Source organism: Clupea harengus, chromosome 23 (genome assembly GCF_900700415.2).
Source record: "Clupea harengus chromosome 23, Ch_v2.0.2, whole genome shotgun sequence".
Lineage (NCBI taxonomy): Eukaryota > Metazoa > Chordata > Actinopteri > Clupeiformes > Clupeidae > Clupea > Clupea harengus.
In genome coordinates, this window is record NC_045174.1 from 8430611 (window position 1) to 8453045 (window position 22435).

The 22435-nt window shown below is 45.2% G+C and overlaps 1 protein-coding gene across 43 annotated transcripts in view; it reads right to left on the reverse strand.

The window, feature by feature from the left end:
* Window positions 1-360: 360 nt before the first annotated feature.
* The window catches only part of ablim1b (actin binding LIM protein 1b), an 84317-nt gene continuing 62242 nt past the window's right edge, over window positions 361-22435 (reverse strand). For 2 of the 43 annotated variants that reach the window (XM_031561666.2, XM_031561665.2), the window contains exons 7-29: window positions 22133-22220; window positions 21460-21518; window positions 19907-19951; window positions 17951-18028; window positions 16958-17119; window positions 16008-16052; window positions 14927-14971; window positions 13072-13104; window positions 11919-11954; window positions 11541-11670; window positions 11114-11206; window positions 10858-10872; window positions 9899-9991; window positions 9338-9385; window positions 7587-7733; window positions 6820-6905; window positions 6161-6275; window positions 5520-5584; window positions 4981-5041; window positions 4794-4801; window positions 3521-3592; window positions 2252-2332; window positions 361-1955 (exon numbers count right to left, since the gene is read on the reverse strand). In XM_031561666.2, the coding sequence (XP_031417526.1) occupies window positions 1842-1955; window positions 2252-2332; window positions 3521-3592; window positions 4794-4801; window positions 4981-5041; window positions 5520-5584; window positions 6161-6275; window positions 6820-6905; window positions 7587-7733; window positions 9338-9385; window positions 9899-9991; window positions 10858-10872; window positions 11114-11206; window positions 11541-11670; window positions 11919-11954; window positions 13072-13104; window positions 14927-14971; window positions 16008-16052; window positions 16958-17119; window positions 17951-18028; window positions 19907-19951; window positions 21460-21518; window positions 22133-22220 (1719 nt within the window). In that variant the 3' untranslated portion in view covers window positions 361-1841. The remainder of the gene's footprint in view (window positions 1956-2251; window positions 2333-3520; window positions 3593-4793; window positions 4802-4980; window positions 5042-5519; window positions 5585-6160; window positions 6276-6819; window positions 6906-7586; window positions 7734-9337; window positions 9386-9898; window positions 9992-10857; window positions 10873-11113; window positions 11207-11540; window positions 11671-11918; window positions 11955-13071; window positions 13105-14926; window positions 14972-16007; window positions 16053-16957; window positions 17120-17950; window positions 18029-19906; window positions 19952-21459; window positions 21519-22132; window positions 22221-22435) is intronic. The other 41 variants (XM_042703301.1, XM_042703319.1, XM_042703321.1 and 38 more) reach the window with 41 other exon arrangements.

Genomic DNA, 22435 nt, shown 5'->3' on the forward strand with positions numbered 1-22435 from the left:
GCTGAGCCCTGGGAGGTCAGTACTACGTTAGGCACTACACAAAGCTAGTATGGGTATCTGAGGTGCTGCACCCACACCACGAGCCTAACCGCTCAGGCTATCACCAGCTGCACAACACCAATGTATCTGATTAGTGCAGACCAGACTACTTGGCCAATAAGAAGTCATGGTATTGGTTTACCGCATGCCTGAGGTTTTGGAAGTGACTACACGGGTAGAGATTTCACCCCTATTTTTCGACACTTCCTCCTCCCCCCTTCTATTAAATTTTCATGTTAGTACAGGCCCACCCCACCGCAACACAGTGGCAGTTTCAAGTCTCAAAACGTTACAAAATGCAAGTCATATCAAATGCAAATCTTTTTTCTCAAATCTGAACTTTATTCAAAGTGATATGCTGTTGGAGATAATAATGAGATATATTGCAAGGTAGCGGACCGGAGAGCGGTCGAAAAAAAAAAAGTGTGGATTGTCAGACCCGAAAAATGAAAGCAACAACAAAGAAATATGTCAGCAGAGGATGTAGGGAAGAGGGAGAAAAGGGAGAGAGAGAAAGGGTGACATGGAAAGTGGCATTCAAAATTCAGGTGCAACCTTTTTTTTTTTCTTCGTTCTGTTGATGCAACACAAGCCTGCTCTCTAGTGGTAGAACCCCCACAGTAATTGAACGTTGCATTGTGGTAGGTGAAATTCCTAAAAAGAAATACCAACACCTCATTTGAATACCAAACAAAACAGAAGCTTCAAACGTGGACACTAAATGAGGGGGCAGTGCTAGGGTGGGAAACAGTGTGTGTGTTAAAAATCAATCCCACCTTCACTTTTGCTCTTTTGGTCAGAGAAGGGTTTGGTGGGGCGACTATATGCCATAGTAGCTTCTTTGGGGAGTGAGAAGACACATAAGGTGGAGGAGACGGTGTGTGTGTGTGTGTGTGTGTGTGTGTGTGTACGTGTGTGTGTGTCTGTCTTGCAGTTCTAATAATGCCTCGTAGAATCTAAGGGCCCGGATGGCCCTTGAGGGCTTCCCTGGTGCTCAAACCAGGCTTCTCTCATCTTGTGCCTCACAAACACACACACACACACACACACACACACACACACACACACACACACACACACACACACACACACACACACGTGCGCGAAGATGGAGCAACGGTAGCCACTTCCCCCCGTTAACTCACATCAAGGGGACTCGTTAGGCTTGGTGGCGGCAGGGGGGCCTCCTGAAAGTCGTCCGCCCGCCGCGCCTTAAGAGCAGCTTAAGAGGGGGACCCCCACCGACATCCCCCAGGTATACCGGATTAAAGCCCCCCAGTTTATGAGAGAGGGGCAGGTACGAGCAGAGAAAAAGTGAAGGGGGGAGTAGTGGAGGGGGTGAAAAGAGAGAGAGAGGAGGAGGAGGAGGGGGGGGGGGTCAGGCTTCGCTCGGGGACATCGCTAAACAAGTGCAGAGGTCATGAGAGCTCTGAAGGCTCTACAGCCTACCTTCTCCAAACAAGGGATTCACTGATTATCTTTAAGATAATGTAGATTCTTTCAAAATAATAATAATAAAACAAACATTCAAACATATGTTCTACATCCTGAAGGAGGGAGGGGTACAAAAAGCTTATGTATGATTTATGATCTTCTCTCCCAAAGCCCCCAAAAAATGAAAGAAGAGTTTACTTGTTTTTGTTTACATGTCTGTATGTATGCAACCACCCTCCCTCCATTACAGAAAAGAAAATCAGAAAATCAGAAGACTACATGTAATGATGCATTATTATTATTATTATTACTGGAGTGGGTGATAAATAAAAAAAAGGAAAATAAAAACATGCAGGGACAGGTGAAGACTAGAAGAGCTTGGCTTTCTTCTTCATGTCGTTGCGCTTCCAAAGGGGAAGTCTGTCGAATTCATGAATCTCCATCCCGAAGATGTCAAAGAACACCTCAGGGGACAAGTGGCGCTGAGAGAGAGAGAGAGAAAGAGAGAGATGGAGAGAGAGAGAGAGAGATGAGTACATGTTGAATAGACATAAAACAAAGAACAGAGCAAAACAGAAAGAGAGAGAGAGAGAGAGAGGAAGAGAGAGGCGTAGTGGAAGAAGAAGAAGGCAGCGTGGGAAAGTCAAGGAAAGTCAGTGAAACTTCAGACATTCACACGTCGTGACTCTGTTCCCAAACTCAAACACCCTCCCACCTTAACCCCCCCCCCCCCCTTTCTCCCCCCGCCGGCGGCTCTGGTGCCACTGTGGTTAATTACCTCCATCCGGGTCCGGTCCAAGTCCCTGGGGAGCTTTGGTCGCCCTCTGTTGGTGACAGTGAGCATTTCATATGGGTACACCTTCACAAAAGGAGGGATTGTTGAGGTTATGGAGAATGCTACGCCAGGCAAACTGGTGACTCACAAATGAACTCACACACACGGCTTGCTGGGACAACAGGCTGAAGGGGGTGATGCTCAGAATCCACACTCAGAATGCACACTCAGAATGCACACTCAGAATGCACACTCAGAATGTACACTCAGAATGCACACTCAGAATGTACACTAAAAATGCACACTCAGAATGTACACTCAGAATGCAAACTCAGAATTGAGTACTGAGTATACTGAGTATTCTGAAAACTCTCATCACAAATATGCTTCTCTCTCTCTCTCTCTCTCTCTCTCACTCACACACATACATACACACACGCATGTATGCATGTACACACACTCACATGCACACACACACAAATGTATGCATGTGCACACACTCACACACGCATGAACACACACACACACACACACACACACACAGTAAAGGATAGACACACAGGCGAGGGTTGACTTTGCATGCACAGAGAAGGGAACAGTAAAGAGGGGTGTGTGGTGTGACACCAATACTGAGCGAATCGTGTGTATGAGAGAGAGAGTGTGTGTGTGCATGTGTGTGTGTGTGTGTGTGTGTATGTGTTGAGTGTCACCCTGAACATCATTCCTGTGAGGTGTGTTAGGTATCTGCTCTGAAAACATGAGAAAGTTTCTTCCTTCTTTGTTATGTACAATGGTCTGTGTGATGGTCTGTGTGATGGTCTGTGTGATGGTCTGTCATGATGAAAATTGATTGGCATCTCCAACAGTGGAGAATGAAAAGAGAGAGCATGGAACAGAGTGAAAAGAATCGATTTTGTGTCCTTTTATTGGTGCACTGACTTTAGTTTCGAATTTGTATGCACTTACTGAACCCATCCTATTGGCTTATTAGAGGGAAGATTAACTACATACTGTTGTCGTTCTAAAATTTTCCAAAACAGTGCATGACGAATGGGTGGACTGTGCTGTCCAACTGCCAGGTATCTGAATCATTTATTGATTAGAGACCGCCTTTCTTCTTAAGGCGAGACGAAATATATCTTGAAGAACAAAGGAAAATGCGTGTGAAAGAAAAGAAAAGAAAGGAGCAAAAATGATAGAAAATCAAGGAGGGGAAAACGAGAGAACCAGGAGTCTGAAATTAATATGCGGAGAAGGGAGTGAAATACTTGCTTTATGTTCCAACATATTAGGCATAGACACTCCCCTGTCCAATCTGTTGGAAGCCTGGTCGTCAGGGATAGACTACAGAACAAAGCAAAAACACACGATGGAAACTCAAAGCAAAACGCTGTGGATGAGAAGAAAAAGAAGAAAAAAAAACAACATTCTTGTGGAGGAAAAAAAAAAGAGCTTCTGTTGAAGGGAAATAAAGAAAACAAGAACCTCTTCTGTCAGAGTGGATTCTCGCTTGCGCAGCAATGAGTTGATATGTGCGCCTGGTCTGGCCTGGCCTGCATGTGATATACGCTCTCGTTCCTCACAACTCGGAGGAGCGATAAATAATGAGAACTTTATGAGCCCTGCATTCTGTGAGAGTGAGACATCTACAAATATAACATGTTTTAACACATTTGGCAAAACACATACATGATGGGGAATTCATGTAGATTTAAGGTCTCGGCTTGTGCAGTGAATAATGTCTATAACTACTGTATATATGTATCTATGTGTGTCTATATGTATGTATGTAGGTATGAATGAATGAATGAATGAATGAATGAATGAATGAATGTATGTATGTATGTATGACCAGTATGTATGTATGTATGGATGGATGGATGGATGGATGTGTGTGTGTATGTATGTCTGTATGTCTGTCTGTATGTATGTATGTATGTATGTATGTGCGTGTGTATGTATGTATGTGGGTATGTATGTATGTGTGTATGTGTGTATGTATGTATGAATGTATGTGCTATAATGGATGGAGTTCTGAGCTATATAGAGCTTATGAACCTTCTTCTAGAACCCTGACATAGAAACCTCATGGGAAGCAACCTCTACTATTCATGACCATGTTTTGTAGTTGTAGTTGTAGTTGTTGTAGTTGTTGTTGTTGTTGTCGATGATGTTGTTGTTTGTTTTTCACCAACCACACCCCCCTTGACTATGCGCTCTACCCTAGTCCCCACGTCATTCCAACTGGGACACAAGCACAGACTACTGAGGCCAGAGGTTACCCATTCGTGCTGACCTGGATCCAGCTTTTACCCTTCCTCTTACTCAAATCACCAATACAGGAGGCAACATCCTGCTGATCCAGGACCTGCCGATAGGGGTAACTATCTGCCCGACACCCAAGCACAGCAGATGGGGGGGTGGGGGGGGTGGGAGAGGCACTCTGCTCCATTCCACTGCTCACGGGTAGCGAGACATGAGGGCCACTACAACGGACATGCTCTACATGGCTGAGGGGAAAAGGGGGAAAGGGATGCCCACATACCTTAAAATCTGAAGAGAGAGAGAGGGACAGAAAGAGGAAAAACCAAGGAAGATACGAGTTATACAGCGTGTAGTTCACACCACCAGTGTAGTGTCAAAAACCTTCCAATCAGACTTTACAACAATAAGTGAAGCAATAAAATGAGGGACATGAGTTAAGGACATGTATGTATGCGTGTGTGACTCACCTCTTACACCTCCACACACATCCCCATAGCTGTTGTACTGGGTGAGCTCCGTAGACTGAGGCTGGCGGAGGAGGAATAACAGTGAAACACGTCAGTGACACGCACCTAAGAACGCCAATGAGTCTGTGACAGAGAACCACACAGAAGAACAGGAAGCTTCCTCTTGGTGGTCCTCGTGTAAGGAGAGAGGGAGGACATATTATAAACCCATAAAGGAGTGAGTGAATATCTCTCTCTTTCTCTTTTTCTCTCTCTCTCTCTTTCTCACACACACACACACACACACACACATACACATAGAAAACAACAGGAGGCTTCCTCCTCATGTAAGGGAGAGGGAGGAAATATCAGCATTATATGCAGAGTGGGTTTGATCTGTCCTGAATTGTCTTGTGCCACAAAAAGAAATGAGAGAATCTCTCTCTACCTCTCTGTCTCTCTCGCTCTATCTCTCTCACACACTCGCACACACACACACACATACACACACACACACACACACACACACACACACACACACAGACTAGGTGTTCTCCTACCCGGTGCATGCCATTGCGTCCATACCCCGGCAGTGATGAGGTCTTGGTGGTTGGTGAACATGGATCTGCAGAGGGACAGAGCAGCACTAACCTCACCAAACAGGCAAACAACACAAACAGCTCAGACACACTTTTTGTTGTTGTTACTGTTGTTGTTGTTGTTGAATTTTTATTGGTTCACAATAATTAAACCTTAATCAATGTCTATTTGAAGACTGCTAGTAAGTAACACAGGGTGGCTGATAACTTCAAAGCTTACTAGTAAATTCCCCCAAACCTCACTGCACTTAGCATATCTCTGATCTGTACCTCTCTGTTCCCTCTGGGCTATGGACTACTTACTGCTGCCAGTACTTCCACTTCCAAACAAGCGACAAGAAAGCAGAGGCCTATTTCTGCTCTAGGTCATTTGGGGTCAGAGAACAGCATGAGGCTGTGTGTGCACGAAACTGGTATTCATGGAAACCATTCAATCAGCTTAATTGAGGCTCAGGAATGTACTAGTGTAGGCAACTGATTTAGCTCCTCTTAATTAATCACTTCAGCTTCAGGAGGCTCGCGTGGAGCTCAAGCACCTTCAACCACCCCCATCCATCCATCCCTCCACCCACCCACCCACGTGAGGCTGAAGGTTCCGGTACCTGTACAGTTGGTGAACTGCTGGTTGTAGCGTGGGGTGGTGTAGCTGTGTTTCTCCCTGTTCAGCTCACGCTCCATCTCTTCCTTCAGAATCAGCTTGCCCAGGCCAGACTGGATCTGCCATGAAAAAAAAAAAAACACAAAAAAAACAGTCATAACACAATACAGTTCAGATAATAAATGCATTCCAATTATATTCAACCCCTTTTGATTTGACCAACTACAACCTGACTTTTACAGTGTGATAAAAGTGAAGAAATCATTTTAAGAGATACACAAAACGTCCTCCAAAAACTCCTCCAAAGAGTTCAGGTAAGGTAAAAGCAGACCCAAATAAAATGCCTTCCCACTGCGGTAGCTCTATGGTGGTTGAGTCTGTTGTTCCCAGTCCCACCCTTGAGGCCACATTGTTTGGGTTAATTTCTCTGGTAGTCCAGGTAACATTGTGTTTTGTCTGTAACGCCTGTCTACCCTTGTAGTGTTATTGGTTGTGCAGTAATGAACTAAACATACTGCACTAAGTTTGTGTGTGTGTGTGTGTGTGTGTGTGTGTGTGTGTGTGTGTGTGAGAGAGAGAGAGAGAGAGAGATAGAGAGAGAGGAAAAGAGAAAAAGAGTTGTTGTGAAGGTGAAGGAAGGTGATGCTGCTTTGTGTCACAGACCTTGCTGAGATGCTCCTCCTGCATCTGTCTGCGTTTCAGCATCTCCTCCTCTTCCTCGTCTCGTGAACGACTGCGCCCATCTGATCCTGTGATTGGCCAGGGGACGAGTAAGAGACTGTCAGTCAAACTCAAACTGACTGCCCAATGGCCAGGGGCAAGGCTGCCAGAGTGCCAAAGATGAGCCTTTCCATCCAAATCTCCTCAATGTTACTTCCATCCAGAAGCAAATCAAATTAAACAATAGACACACAAGACAATGACTAACAGACTGATTGATGAGATGAAATCATAAGCAGTTGGAAGTCATTTCCAGTTCTATCCAGAAAATCAAATTCATTAAATTAGCTTTATTTTACTTTTTAAAATGAACAGTATATTATGTATCACAGATACACCACTACATTAGTTTGAGGTATTTTGGCTCTGCATGTTCATGATTTTTTTTTTTTTTTAAAGTATTTAGTTTGAGCCTATTCAAATTAAAAGACATCAGCAACATACTGTATAGCATTGCCTAGACTCTAACACACAACACAGAATCCTACAGCAGTTGCATCAACCAGCAAATTTCACTACTTCTACTACAAATGTCTCAACACAAATAACAACTACAACTAAAGGATAAGAGATCAGACATCACTATACAGAGTCGATTATCTCTACATTCATATGAGTCCGCTCGTTGGTTGAGTGGAATCAGTGAGCGATTGCTCTGGCCTGTCGCTGGTTCTACTCAGAGTCCTGGGGAACCAGTGGGAGGGGCCTACCTAGGGCTGCCAGGGAGGGAGGGCAAGGCCAGTAGTCAGTCTCAATCTTTGGCGTTTCGTTGGGTTGTGGGGCGTGGGCAGCGGGGAACTTTGCGGATTTGATGATGTCGTCGGCGGACTTGCTTTGGGCTGCCATGGCAGCTGGATCTGGATTGGTGGTTTGAGGGGGAACTGAGCAGTCAGTGATTGGCTGACAAGAGGCCAAACGGCAGCAAGGCAGTACTGGCCAATCAGTGCAAAGCCTCATATTCCAAATTCTCCATTCGATTCTGGAGTTGAGTGATTGTTTGTGAAGGCAATTTGTCTAGATCAATTGTATAAATTCAGTCTGGGCTATCAGCCCTTTTGGTTCATGTCTTTGCACAGGGGGCAGCGTTTTCCAGTAGGTTCTATTGGAATGTCAAGAGCATTTGCACTTTATTGACCACCACTGCACTACACTAAAGCTTGGGAAATACACTACATAACATAGTGTGAAGCTTGTTGAGGAGGTTTTATGTTTCATTAATGTTAGATTCGTGAAAAAAAGGGTTGCGGCGGTGTTACTGAACTTTCGTTCACAAGAGAATCTGAGCGAAAGAAATGACAGAAAGCGGTAATCAAAGTTGCTTTAACTGAGACTTTGAAACAAAGATCCAACCTTGCGGTGAAGAAAAGTAAAAAGCTGGTCCGATGCCACGAGGGTTGGCTTAATAAGCTTTAGAGGAAGTATTTGAAAGTAGTCGAAGGAAGTAGTTGAAAGAGCAAGCATAAAGAATGTTATCTAGATGTATTATACTATACTGTATATCTAGTATATATATATATATATATATAGTATATTGAGTATTTGAGAAGATTGAGCCCTTGTCATTGAGTTGAGTCATGTTTCAAATTCAAAGCATGCCAAGGTTGAATATTACAGATGGGCGTTTTTTTTTTTTTTAAAGTGTTTTTAGTTATTTGTAGCAAGAGGCAGGCAGCATTAACAGGTTTATAAAAAGATTAGCATTGCATTAGGACTGAATGACTCCAAACATGTACTTACACAAGAGCACATGGTGGCCGCGGAGCATGAGTCACAACCACAAGTTAATGGGTGGGATGAAGCACCAGAAACACACAGATGACCACAAACATACACACAGATTAACAAACACAAACAATGGTCAATGAACCCAGCCCTCGCACAAACAGAAACCCACACACAAACACATTAAAATGGTCAGTTGCAGCCCTTTTTACTCAAAAACTACTCGTAAGCAGCTTTCATAGACAAATGAGTATAAAAACGATTAGAAGTTTAGTACATTCAGATGCAACTCCAATGTTTTCAAAACAAAAGCAGATACAGTCTGTCTATTGTGTAACACTATGAATAACTGAAGAGTAGCAAGTCATTGTTATCTCTAAAGTTGAGGGTAAGGAGACGCTTTATCGCTAGCATACAGTGTTTGTCACAAAGTAGGTATCTGCACTTACTGAGAACACGGACTAATATTTGGGCAAAGTCTGCATTATGAACATCTCATTTGCACGTGGACAAAGTTACTCACAAAGGCACACGGCACAAACACCCACGAGAACAAGTAGTTACATTAAAGTCTGTTTTACATGTCAAATATAATATGGTGTTACTTTTGAGTGCAAATGAAGGGTCCATAATACCAGAACTGCCCCATCCATAAGAACCAGTGGAGGGGTTAGAGACTGGAACAATAGTATGATGCGAAAGGGTCACACCGCAGGGTAAGAGTTGGGGGCAGGCATACCATGCTGTTTGTAGATGGGAGGCTTCCTGTACATGTTCATTCCTTGTTCTGGAAGTCAACGAGAGAAAAAAAACACACACACAGTCCCTCAGTGGAGCTAGAGCAAGAGCTAGGTGTGTGTCGATGGTGTGAGAGTGATGAACTAGGGCAGCCAGAGGTGGAAGGAGAAAAAAAAAACGGGTGAAGATGTATATTACGTCCAGACTAAAAACCAGCGATCACATCGAAAGAAAACTCAGGAAGAACAGAAATACCTTGGAATGAATGGCAGTAATGAAGACCACAGTAGTCAAAATATGCTTAGTCGAATGGGGGAGGGGGAGGGGGGGGGGATACCAAGGGACCACCTCCTCCCCAGTCATTAAAAAAATTATGAAAAAAGAACAAATGATAGAGGGAGGGGGAATGAGAAAGAGAGCAGAGAGAGAGAGATCATGAGAAAAGAGAGACAGAGAGAAGAGACAGAGAAGAGAAGAGAAGAGAAGAGAAGAGAAGAGAAGAGAAGAGATAAGAGAAGAGAGAGAACTGGTGATGGGGGCCCTCTCCAGCTTCAGCTCCTACCTGGGATGTGGAAATGTTTGGGGGTCAATGGGAGGGTCGGAGTGGCCGGCCGAGAGGAGAGGGGGGAACTCCGGCCGCTGGACGGCTCAGTGCCTCCAAAAAAGAAGAGGAGGGAGAAGTAAAGAAAGAAAGAAAGGAAGGAAGAGGAAGGAAGGAGGAAGGCAGTAAGGAAGTGGAGAAGAAAGGAAAGGAAAGGAAGACAAAGGAAAGAAAGAAGAGAAGAATGCTGGAATAAATCCTGGTTAAAAAACGCTCAAAAGAAGAAGAGAGATGGACAAACAGAAGAGGACTGGAAACGGAAGGAGGGAAGGATGGACAGATGGGAAAGCCCGGCCTCCGGCAGATGGAGGAGTGGAAAGACAGGAGACGCTGGGGGTGGGTCATGGTTGAGCAGACGTGACGTGAGACAATAAGTGACGGTGTTGGTGGGCGCGTGTATATGTGCAGATTGCCGGCTGTACTGGGGACATGTACAGAAGAGTGTCTCCTCATGCAAATGCATATTTCACTAAAAACACCAAACGCATTCCACTACAGCTTTGTGTCCAAACAGTACACCTACAGGATATCACATGTATTATGGAGTTTGTACAGGCTACCATTAATTGTCATCCCAGAAGTGGTTAGGGAACTCGCACAAGAAATAGCAACATGCTAAACGCATTCCAGAGATGTTAGTGCTTGTGCTGCTGCAACAACATTAAGATGCTTCTGAAGACACGTACAGTTAGCATACAGTTGTGGAGAGAAATGGACAAAGATGCACACAGAAAAGATGAGGCACAGCGAGAGAGACACAAACACACACACACACACACACACACACACACACACGTTCTGGTACAGGCTTTTCGCATGCCTCAGCACTGCAACAGGCAAACTGAGACAATCCCAACACACAGAGGAAGAGAGACAGAAAGAGAGGGAGCACAGGTGACAGCGATGAAGCCAAAACATACCTATGCAGAAAGACTCTGTAGGAAGAGAGAAGGCACAGGGGTGGGCATCAAAGTGAAAGTGAAAGTGAAACTATAAAGCTGAGTTACGGTCATTAACACAAGGGGGCCATTTTGTAAGAGGCAACAGCTTCTGAGGAAACGTTGTCTTACATGATCACAGGGAGATTATTTTAAGGAAAGTGTCACTTGGGGTGGGGTGGGGTGGGGGTCTTGCTTATATGCATAGGGAAGGAAGGATGGGGTGGGGGGGGCTTACCTTTGTTATGGGGGAGGAAGTGGTGTCGAAAAGGGGAAGTGGGGCGGGTGTCATTGGGACCGGAGCGCAAAGAAGAACAGAGTTTCAGCATTCCTGCCAGCAGCTCGGAGGAAGAGAGCAGGGGAGGAAAAGGAACAGAGAGAGAGAGAGAGAGAGAGAGAGAGAGGAGGAATGGGAAAAGAGGAGGAAGAGAAGGATAGACACAAGGAGGCAGGGACAGAGCATGAACAGAAGGGTCAAAAGGCATCACAGGCAGAAAAAGAGGAGGACAGCTCCACAGAGGGGAGGACTACTGAAGGGCAGGTCCAGGTGAGGGAACAGCAGACAAAACACACACAGAAATATGGCCACCCTTGGTACTTGCTGTGGCTGCCCAGTCGGCAGAGAGGCGAGCTTTTCTCGACAGGTTCAAAGGGCACAAACTCACCTGGTCTGTGGAAGTGCTGGGGCGAGCGGGACACGGTGGGCGTGTAGTTGTGCCGGTTATACACTGGCGACCCGATAGAGCCCTGACTGGTCGATCGCTCCATGATACGTTCCCTCATATCATAGCAACCCTGTGACAGACAGGCAGAACAACAAATCACTGGGGTGGGGGGTCACAGAAATCAGTGTGCAGGTGCAACGTTTAGTGAAATAATACAGCTGATACTGAGCAGCACTGTATCCATAAACTACATGCAATTGCATACATAGCATTCTCATGGGGTATTATTGCTGGTTGCACTAAGGGTTTTTACCTTTGTGAGGACAGTTTTAAAAGACAAGGCATAAAGACATGGTGTACTATAAAGCAGGGTCTAACCTCAGCGGAGGGGGTGGGAGACAACGTCCTGGGAGACTGCAACAACAACAACAACAACAAAAGACAGAGGCCATCAAATCCTAAAGGACATAAAATGACTACAGCAGAGAATTAGTGGAGGAGAAACTAGGCAATGGAGAGAGTGAGTTGGCGAAACATTTCTGTAACGCAAGACGTGACTGGAATTAGTGGCAGGATCAGCATTACTTCGGAGTAATGTTGATACGGTGGAGGGGGGAGGGGGGAGGAGGAGGGAGGGCTGCTGTTGTATATCGCCCAGGCTGCACTTATACAACAGTTAAGGAAGGAGTCCAGAGCACTGCAAAGCTACAGAGATACTAGATGAAGCAGACTAATTTACATTCAACAAGATGCTAGACAAACACATAAACATACATACAAACATACAAACATACACACATACACACACACACACACACATACACACACACACACACACACACACACACACACACACACACACACACACACACACACACACACACACATAAACACACACACACACATACACACACACACACAGTATGGCACCACACATTGGTGTTTAACTCAGAGAAGAGCAATCTCATTGTTATTCAGAGGCTACAGATTGTCCCGCCATAATTCAGCAAAGTAACCATGGATGGCCAGCAGAAATGTCTGTGGTTGGAGGGACAACCTGCAGTCCCATTCCATTAATGTCATGAATGAGATGGCCCATCTCTGAGTAAAGGCCCTGAGAGAGAGCAGCTTCACTCTGGCAGGAGAAACAAGCAGCTTGCCAAGTGTGACACACAGCCTCTCTCAAGCATACGAGAAAGCTGTCCAACAGAGGAATGAGAAGAAAAGCCACAGAAGTTTCACAAATTGGCATCAGAAAGTAAAAAAAAAAAATCAATTACTCACTTTGTGTTTTTTGATTGGCCAAATATACTCAGCCACATGAGTACACTAGTATTTTGTGTTTCCTGAGTTTAAAAAATATATATATTCAGATGTTTTTAGTCCTCGCGCGAAACACTGGGCCGCGGATTTTTACTTTCTGAGCCATCAAGTTCCATCTCTGAAGAGACCAGAAGAGAGAGCAGAAACCAGAACACACTAAGGCCAAGCTGGTCGTGCTGAAGACCAGGAGCTGCTGCTGCCTACTTACTGTCTGTGCTGGGGAAGGCTGGCGAGACGGATTCTGAGAATGTCCACAGAGAGAGCATCACTACCTATCCTCCATTTGACATTTTATCTGTAACACTCCCATGCAGTAGGTACCACAAACACACGGAGACCACCATGCCAAGGCTCTGTTTTGCTGAGCACAAGTGCACACGATGCATCCAGACTTGTAAGGAAGAAGAGAGCAGGGCCACAGTCCAGAGAAAGCGTTTTGTTTTCGTGTTTTGGAACGGTAACGTGTCTGGTGCAGCATGCATGCCAAATGGTGTGTCTACAAACTGGTGCTTAAAACTTTTGGCTTGAGACGAGCAAAACAGAGAGCTGGTTGTCTTAGGGTCGTCACTGAATGAATACACCTAGTGTACTGCTTCCATGCACCCTAATACACCTAGTGTACTGCTTCTATGCACCCAACCCTACTCCAGACGTGAAAGTTCAGACATTAAGGATAGAAAAGATGTTTCCACTTGTCTATTTGATTAATCGAGCAAATGCACCGTGTTTTAATTAAGATGTGTGTGTATCAATTCGATTTTTATTTTGTATTATAACCGGACATTTATAATTAAACAATCACGCATTTCTCCAACACTTAATCTATTTGCAGGCCTTCCTTCATGTTTACAACTTCCTTTAACTATGTAAAGAGAACTCAGAGGGGAATTTTGTTTAACCCATTAAGACTGGGTGCGACATTTGTATGCTTCTCCCTTTAGAATCGAATGCGACGTGAGCACATTTTAGACGATGTAATCGTTTTCAAGTTGTTCCGTGACCAATGAAAAAGCATTGTGATCGGCTGATAAATAGGTGGCAATATGCATTATTAGAAATGTATTATTCTTTTACTTTTTTAGCTGCTCAGCCTCAATGTGAACCACAAAAAAGTTTCTGAAGTTGTACTTCAGACAGCTGACACTGGCGAGAGGAGAGACATTGTCGCAGAGTACGGCAGTTACTTTGATGACGAGAACAACCATGAATTAGAAGATTCAACGTCAGGATTGGACTAGGATTCACCCCAGCGGGGAAAGCAACCAGTCTTTTGAGCTTCTCTACACTGACAAACACCATGTTCCCTAATGCTACGAAATGAGAATAAACCATACGGAAAGAAATGGACAGAAAATGTGTCTGTGGCAACATTAGATATACAAGGAAAAAACATGGTGGACCGGTAACATTCAAACTATTGGTATGGAATCCAATTCCACTATAGTTCCGGTTCTGTAGCTGTAGTCGGTACCTTTCCTCAGGTTTTAGGAGGTTGTTTTCAAACAATGCTAAGGTTTTAGAATGCTTTTTAGAGAGCGCCTCAGGTCATAATGGGTTAAAGCAGTTTAAAGTTCCTCATGCTAATGTCATAACTAATTACTGTTCAAGGTCAACTAAAGCAATTACACAGGAAACCTTTTCATTTTACATTTTGTAAACACTATTTAATCTGCTTAAAATATTAGTGTTTGAGGAAGTTATATAGCTCTTTTGCTTGGTGGTTCACAAACACTGGATTCATTTCACTACCAATCCCCTTATAATGTTGACCACATTGTAAATGGTATGATTCATTTTCTTTTCAACAGGAGGTTGTACATTACTGTGTACCCTTTGCTTAACCAGTGCAGTGATCGCTAGCCGCAGAATCAAGTACTAATAGCCTTCATTAGTAAAGTGTGTCTGAGTGGTTGCATTGATCAGGTGAGTGCTATAAGTTAATTAAATATTAGTGAATTCCCTGGTGCCGTGCACAGACTGAACAGTGCATTCCGACACAGGAAGCTGACTGGATGGATTAGTAAAAAGCTGGGCTGTAATTAATGGGCATGCCTGTCACTTACAGTCTCTTGGCCCATGGGGGAGCTGTCACCTCCAGCATTCATTGGCTGATTGAAGCAGGAAGAGGAAGCACAGTTAGAGCTGACTGATTCAAGGGACCCGAAAATGATCCCAGGATAGGAGCTTCAGCACCAATTCAAAATCGAAGCAAATCTGAACAATTTATATGAGCGTATTGTTTTCAATTGAGCAAAGCAGCTGGAGAAGACAGATGTGACATATTTCAGATTAAAATGATCTCCACAATGGCAATGCTGATTATAGTACACTACATAATTAAAGCAAGACACTCTGCACTAACAGTATGTGTAATTGTGTGGTTTGGAAGCATTGATTTGAGTGTACAATGGCATAATGTACACTCTCTTTCTCTCCACTAGGTGGGGCTAAACTACTGCTGCATCTACACAGATACTGCAGTCAAAGCCCATCTCTGGTACAGAATGCCAACGTTTAATGACAGAGAGAGATAAATATAACCAATCAGACAGATTCCATAGAAAACTCATTCAGTTACATCCAGTGCATGTCTACCACAGCATATCTGGACACAGTGCCAGTACATATGAGGAAGGACACATGACAAATACATAATATCAAGACATACACACACACACACACACACACACACACACACACACACACACACACGAGCATGCAAACAGGACACACAGACAAACACACACTCACACCTTATCACTGTATGACCACCTAAAATAAACATACATTTAGTACTTTAAGACACACACATACAGACACACAGACAACGCATACTCTCAAAAGAGAGCCAAACAGCCCACACAAACAGTGAGCAAGACCTCATTGAACATGTGACGTTTCTCTAGAAGCAGTGATGGCTGCAGTACCGTAGCAGTGGCGGGACATAAGCGGCAGAGGTCATGTGATCTGTCTGAATCAGGTGCGTTTGGGATGGGGGGGGGGTGAGGGTTTTGGGAGTATTATGGGAGATGGCAGGATTTGTGATTTAGGATTCGGTCCTGGAAAAGTGGGCTTGGGGAAGGTGGGTCGGTTCTAATGCAGGGACGGGGTCGGGGGTCGGGGGTTGGGGTAGAGCCCACTTACGCGCAGGTCCTTTAAGGGAGAACGAAGCCGTCTGGATATGATAGGCTGTCGACACAAGGGTTGGGGTGAAGGAGGAGGGAGGTTACCACAGCACCTCACACACAGTCCCCGCTAACAAACCCTCATGTTGACTAAGATGGTGTCCTTCTTTAGAGAAGAAAACGAAGGAAGCTCCAGACTCTAGCTATAAGGCCTGTCTGACCAGTCTTGGTCAAGAGCCACTATTCTAACTTACCCTTGAGCCAAACCAAGGAGACAACCAGCAGGAACCTGGTCCAAAACCTGCATAAAACTACAGGCCTTTGTCTTTGTGGCTTCCTAGATAGAGTTCAGACACTCGAATATAACTGAGAGCATATAAGCACTACTAACTAAACCACACTTCTATGGCTTAAATGATGTGGCAGCAGTACAACTTTATGTATGAAAAGTTCAGTATGCTAACATTTTAGACCAACTCTACAGATCTATGAGGTTGGCAGGATGCAGTCTCTGGGTGTTTGAGAACTGGGTTGTTTACAGTGTGTCGCTAGAAACACTTCATCAAGACCGCTTTCATTTTGTTGCAAAAGCCCACACAGACATAGTAATATATTCACAATATACGCATCATTGCAAATGAATAACAGTTTCGTGAAATCATCATAAAGACCGTGAATTTTTTGGTATTACTCAAACCCCTATCATACCTCTGTCCCTGCTAGAAGGTTAATCTTGAACCTCAGCCCAGATGATCATCAAAATGACCGATAGTTTGGTACTCCAGAGAGGCGCAGTCATAAACAACTCCTCATAAGTCAGTGAAAATGCCTTATTGTTGTGAGCCGAGTCTTTAGCTTAAGGCTCTATCCCAGAACTAGCGGCAATGCTAACCCCCTGGTGGAGGATGAGGTAGCTTTGGAGTGGGTGAGGACTGGTGTTAAGGGTCTAGCTAGGTGGCTTGGGGTTACCTCTCCTGGGCTTTGCCTGCCCTGCCGGTGGTCCAGGGTGGAAGAGTTGGAGTGGAAGGACTCGTAGGAGATCATGTCGGGGCGCTCTATGTCATAAATGGCCTTGACCCTGGGGATGGCAGCTAGATCCCTGTAATCAATGATCTCATTGTCTACTTTTGCCTGGAGAGGGACAGGGGGGATGAACACAGAAGGAAAGGGGGGAGAGGAGGGGGGAACAAAAGGAAAGAGAGGAGAGGAGATGGGAGGAGATGAGAGGAGAGGAGAGGAGGTCAGGGCAGGTCCACAGGGAGTCACTGGTCACAGAGTTTCAGCAGTACAGGATAGACGTCAACACAGGGGAATACATCTGGATCTACTGGTTATATTATTATATATATATACAGCTGTGTGTGTGTATGGAAGTGGATAATATACCAGTGATAGGGATATTCACATAAATAGGACACATAAATACCTTATAGTTTACGTTCAGTGCAACTTATCTACAATGTCTTTTTTGATATCCACTGTCCAGTATGGTGTTTGTGTGTGTATGTCAGTGCAGAGGCAGAGGGTGTATGCATGCGTGTGTGTGTGTGTGTGTGTGTGTGTGTGTGTGTGTGTGTGTGTGTGTGTGTGTGTGTGTGTGTGTGGGTGTCTATGTACTTGAACATTACATGCATTAATGAATGTGTTCCATATGACGACAGACAGAAGGGTCATGTTGGAAATGCCAAGAGGAAGAAACAGGACAGGCATGAAGTGTGGGAAAGAAGGAGAGGAGGAGAGAGGAGGAGAGGAGGAGGAGAGGAGGAAGGAAGGAGAGAGTGCTGGGAATAGATGAAACCCAGAAAGAATAACCACCGCCGCCGCCCTCGCCCCCCTCCCCTCCCCCTTCTCCTAGTAGTCCAGGTCTTGGGCCGTGACGGTCCCTCCGTTCTCGCCCACGTGGGGGAAGCCGTCGGGCGGTTCGGGGAAACTGAGGGGGCGATGGCGGACTGGAGGACTCACATAGATGGTGTGGCCCGGAGACCCCTGGATGCTGGAGCCGGGACGCGAGCAGATGCTCTCCGACGACGACCGGGTGGGCTGCAGAGAGGAGAGAGGCCAGAAGGGGGCGCCGTTAGTGACAATACACACACACAGACACTCTCACACACACGTACTCACTCACACTTAAGTGCTCATGCACATACTCAAGCTCGATATATTTTTTTTATGTATCTTCTCATCTTGTCCTTTCCATATACACAGACCTTCAGGCAACTGGATGAGAGAGATTCGAAAACACTGTAAAGGCTTCCTGTTCCTGTTCCCAGCTATCTACCATCAGGAGCCATATTGTATAAGGTCAAGGGTCAATCATCCATGCATCCACTTGGATATTTGGAGATCTATAATCCTTAACATTTTCATCCCATTTGTGCACGCGCAAGCTAGACACCCTATATGTGTACTACTGCCTTTCACAGATCAGGACATTTATTACAATAACTATGCATGCAACTACGCACAGACACACACATACACATACACATACACAGACACACACACACACGCACGCACTCACACACACACACACACACACACACACCTGCTGGACACATTTTTTGCTGTAGGTCAGGGCCAGGTGAGGTAAGGACACGAGGGGAGGACAGGAGAGCTGTCTACGCCAGCACTGCTAAAAAACAGCCCATCCCACCACACCCTCCCACTGCGTCACACAACACCAGGCTATGTGCAAACACTGGGCTTTGTGGCTCCTCGCAGCAAAACAGTCTCTCGGAAATTAGCCAGCAGCGCATGAAACAGCTCACGGTCCGCGCAGCTCGATCCACAGATATCCCTCCTTTGATGTTCAAGAATAAAATTAACGTGAGACGAATTGATTACCGAACCTGTGTTGCTGAATTACCAAACATTTATTACCAAGTAATTCCCCCCTTGTTTTTGGATGCCCACACGTCTAATGATTCCAAACCCTCAACGTTATATTTCGTAAATATATGAATTCTTCTCAAATAAACATCAGTCTGTCACGGAGAGTTCTAGAGTTTTGGGTTGTCTCCATCAGTGTGTGCTTGCATTCTGGGGGAAAATCTGTTTTTTTTTGCTAACGTTCAGTGCAGTACAACCACACACACCAAGACCATGCAGCATTTGAAGAATGCATTTGCTGTCATTCTGATTGGAGGTTTTGGTTCTAAAACAAGACAATTACTGGTTTCAGTTTCCGGTCCCCCATTATTAACCAACATTTATTTTGGATCCGCTTCGAGGGGCTTTCATCTGATATAAGTGCCGTGGCTGTGTCGTGGCCAGATCTTCAGAGTTTTGGTGGTTTGGTGCTCGTATCTGATGGAGGTCTCGGGGATGATAAGTCAGTCCCAGCATGCCGTGTACCTCTCGCGTTTGTGGGGTCACCATTGCAGCAACCCTGGGAATGAGGCCACATGCCTGTAGTAGTGGAACAAGTCAGGCGCACACGCACACACACACACACACACACACACACACACACACACGCACACATTGTCTCTCTCACACACACACACACACACACACACACACACTCACTGTCTCTCACTAACTCACACTTTATATTGCTTGCTTTTTTTCCCCAGTCTCTCTCAGTCTCTTGCTACTTCAGACAGACACATTTCCTTATAATAACGCTTCTAACTCCCATACATTCACACTTGATTTCTCCCCCACACACAGGCAGCAGGCAGCATGAATCAAGTGCACACTGCCCTCACATGCTGTTCTGAGATCAGTCCTCCTTTTACTCACAAACTAAGTCATGACAACTGATACCATAACAGCATCTCAAGGCCTGACGTGTGTATACTGGCTAGCTATATTCCCCTCTACAGGTGGAAGTCTAACACAGCACACATGCAGGCTGTATGTAACACACCCCCACACCCCCACCCTCAGCTGTGCGGCAGTAGCAGAATACAGTACCTGCCTTTCTGATTGGTGGAGGGAGGCTACAGAGGGAGGAAGTAGCTGTGGAGAGGGAAGGAGGGAGGAGCAAAGGAAATGACATCACACACTCTGACACAACTTCCTCTGCCTGAAGAACACAGTTTCCCGGCATAAAAATCGCTCATCTCATGCCCTTTTCCTTCATAAGCTCTGAGCAACTGGATAGGCAACAGTGATGTTGAAGCCACATCACCTGAGGAATTCACTACTTCTATAGATCACACAAAAACAAGTAAGCACTACAGCACAAGAGACTATGGTGTCACTCTAAAATCGAGAGCTGAGATTAAATCCAATCTTTTTCAAATCGTCTTTCTTCTGTGAACCACGAGGTGAACATCCAAACGTCCAAACTACACAGGTCTACTCAGCACCAGTTCACCAAGCACGTTAAACCAGAGCCACTTTCCAAATCAGTCGCTGTCCAGATCAGCAACAGCAGACTGTTAGCATCAGCATTTCCTTCTGTGTGGAACTCAGATGAGCCTCTCCACCCAGTTACTCTCCATGCAGATGTCTCATGTCCTATCTGCCAAACAATGCAGTGCAGAAGACATTCTTACACAGGCACAGAGCTCTACAGGCATAAACCCCGCTGACAAAAGCAAGGCCAAGGCAGAGCCGGGATAAACTCAGCACGAGCGCTTCTCATTGGTTGCTTCAATACTCCAGTCAGGCATCGCAAAAAAAGAAAAGCTGAACGAAAGACAAGAAAAGCAACCAAAGAAAAGCAACCAGAGCCACTGCAATAGAAGAGAGGAAGCAAAACCTGCACAGATAGACTTGCTGTGGCGCAAACTGAATGGGTTTGCAAGTTAGTGTGAGCTCAGGTGCAGCTATGCCAAGGAGCAGAGAGGCTGGAAGTGGGTGGGTGGGGGTGGGGGGTGGGGAGTGTCCCTGGGGGCGTAGAGGGGGTAGGAGGATAGGGATGGAGGAGGAGGGGCAGGGGGTGGGGGGGGGGGGGGGGGGTGGATTGTGGACTGCAAACCTCAGGCCTGCTCTTAGGGGCTCGGCCGGCTTGGCAGGAAGTCTGGGTCTGGGACTGGGGGAAAAAGATATCGAAAGGGGTGGGTTTCCCCGGTGACCGCCGAATTGCCTGATGGGAAACGGAGGAGGAGGAGGAGGAGGTCCAATGACACAGAGGAGACAGAAAAGACATGGACTCAAGACACAAACAAAAGGCACACATAAAACAAAAACTGACATCAAACTGACACTCCAGATACTCCAAAATAAACCAAAACTGGCATGAACACATAAGTCCACTACACAGGTTAAACATCTCCATGGGAAATACTATGGGAATGATCATTTCACAGTGGGTTGAACATTGGTTATCACCCAAATGAGATTTTGAAAAGATCTATGAAAGATGAGCTGACTGAGAATTTGCTATGACTTGCCATAACACTGTCAGCCATTTTGAAAAGTAAAGCTGACGTTATCTCACTGCAGATGATAAAAGATTGAAGAGGGAATGCTGTAGGAAGAGAGAATGATATCGATGAAAAGAAGAAGGTTCTTCTCACCCTGTACTTCTCCTCAGCTCTGCTACTGTTCTTACAGTCTGGATGCCATACTGTTGAGCCTGGAGAGAGAGAGAGAGAGGGAGAGAGAGAGAGAGAGAGAGAGAGAGATACCAGTAGAGAGGAGAGGTGGCTATGAGAACAGCACTATAAGATTACATAGGTCTATGCTCTCTCTCTCTTTACTGGAGACTTATCAGTAACCATAAACTCCAAGAGACCTACTATTAATCCATTATGAATTTGACAAAGCGCCTGTCTTTCTTGGCTCAGAATTTCTATATCCCCCTACTGACTGCATGTCTAGTCGCCACGCATGCCTTATTTCCCATAATATTAAGATACTTTAATGGATGGGGGTGGTGGTAGTGTATGTGTGTGTGTGTGTGTGTGTGTATGTGTGTGTGTGTCTTTTGTTACAGTATATAAACTATACATGGAATGTCAGTGCAAATATATCATCTCTACATTTAAGGCTGAATTATTCATACACTTTTGGCAACCAGAACAACCCTCATGGCCTTAGGGCAATTGGCCTGTTCCTCTGCAAACTACTACATGAATGGCACCAAAACAGAATATTTCAAATGCCTCTGTAAAACGTCTTGGATTTCAAGTTCAACATTTTGGCTATTACAGGGACTGTCCACCAGGTGGCGAACTGATGCTCTCTCACCTTGCAGGTACATCTCCTCCCCCTCCGTGAACATCTGGTTGCAGCGGCTGCATCGCGCACAGCTTGGATGGTAGTGTTTATCGCCTGCCTGTAGAGGTCAAGAGGCAAAGGGCAAAGGTCATCAGAGCATGCAAAAGGTTAATCACGGAAACACACACAGGGATACTGTCGGACGCCATGGCACATACATTTTATAAACGTAGCCATGTGTGATCTCACACACACATAAATGCACACATTTCGAATTGTATCATGTTCTCTGAATTACATACCAAAATGCATACACATTTAGAAGTATAGGTG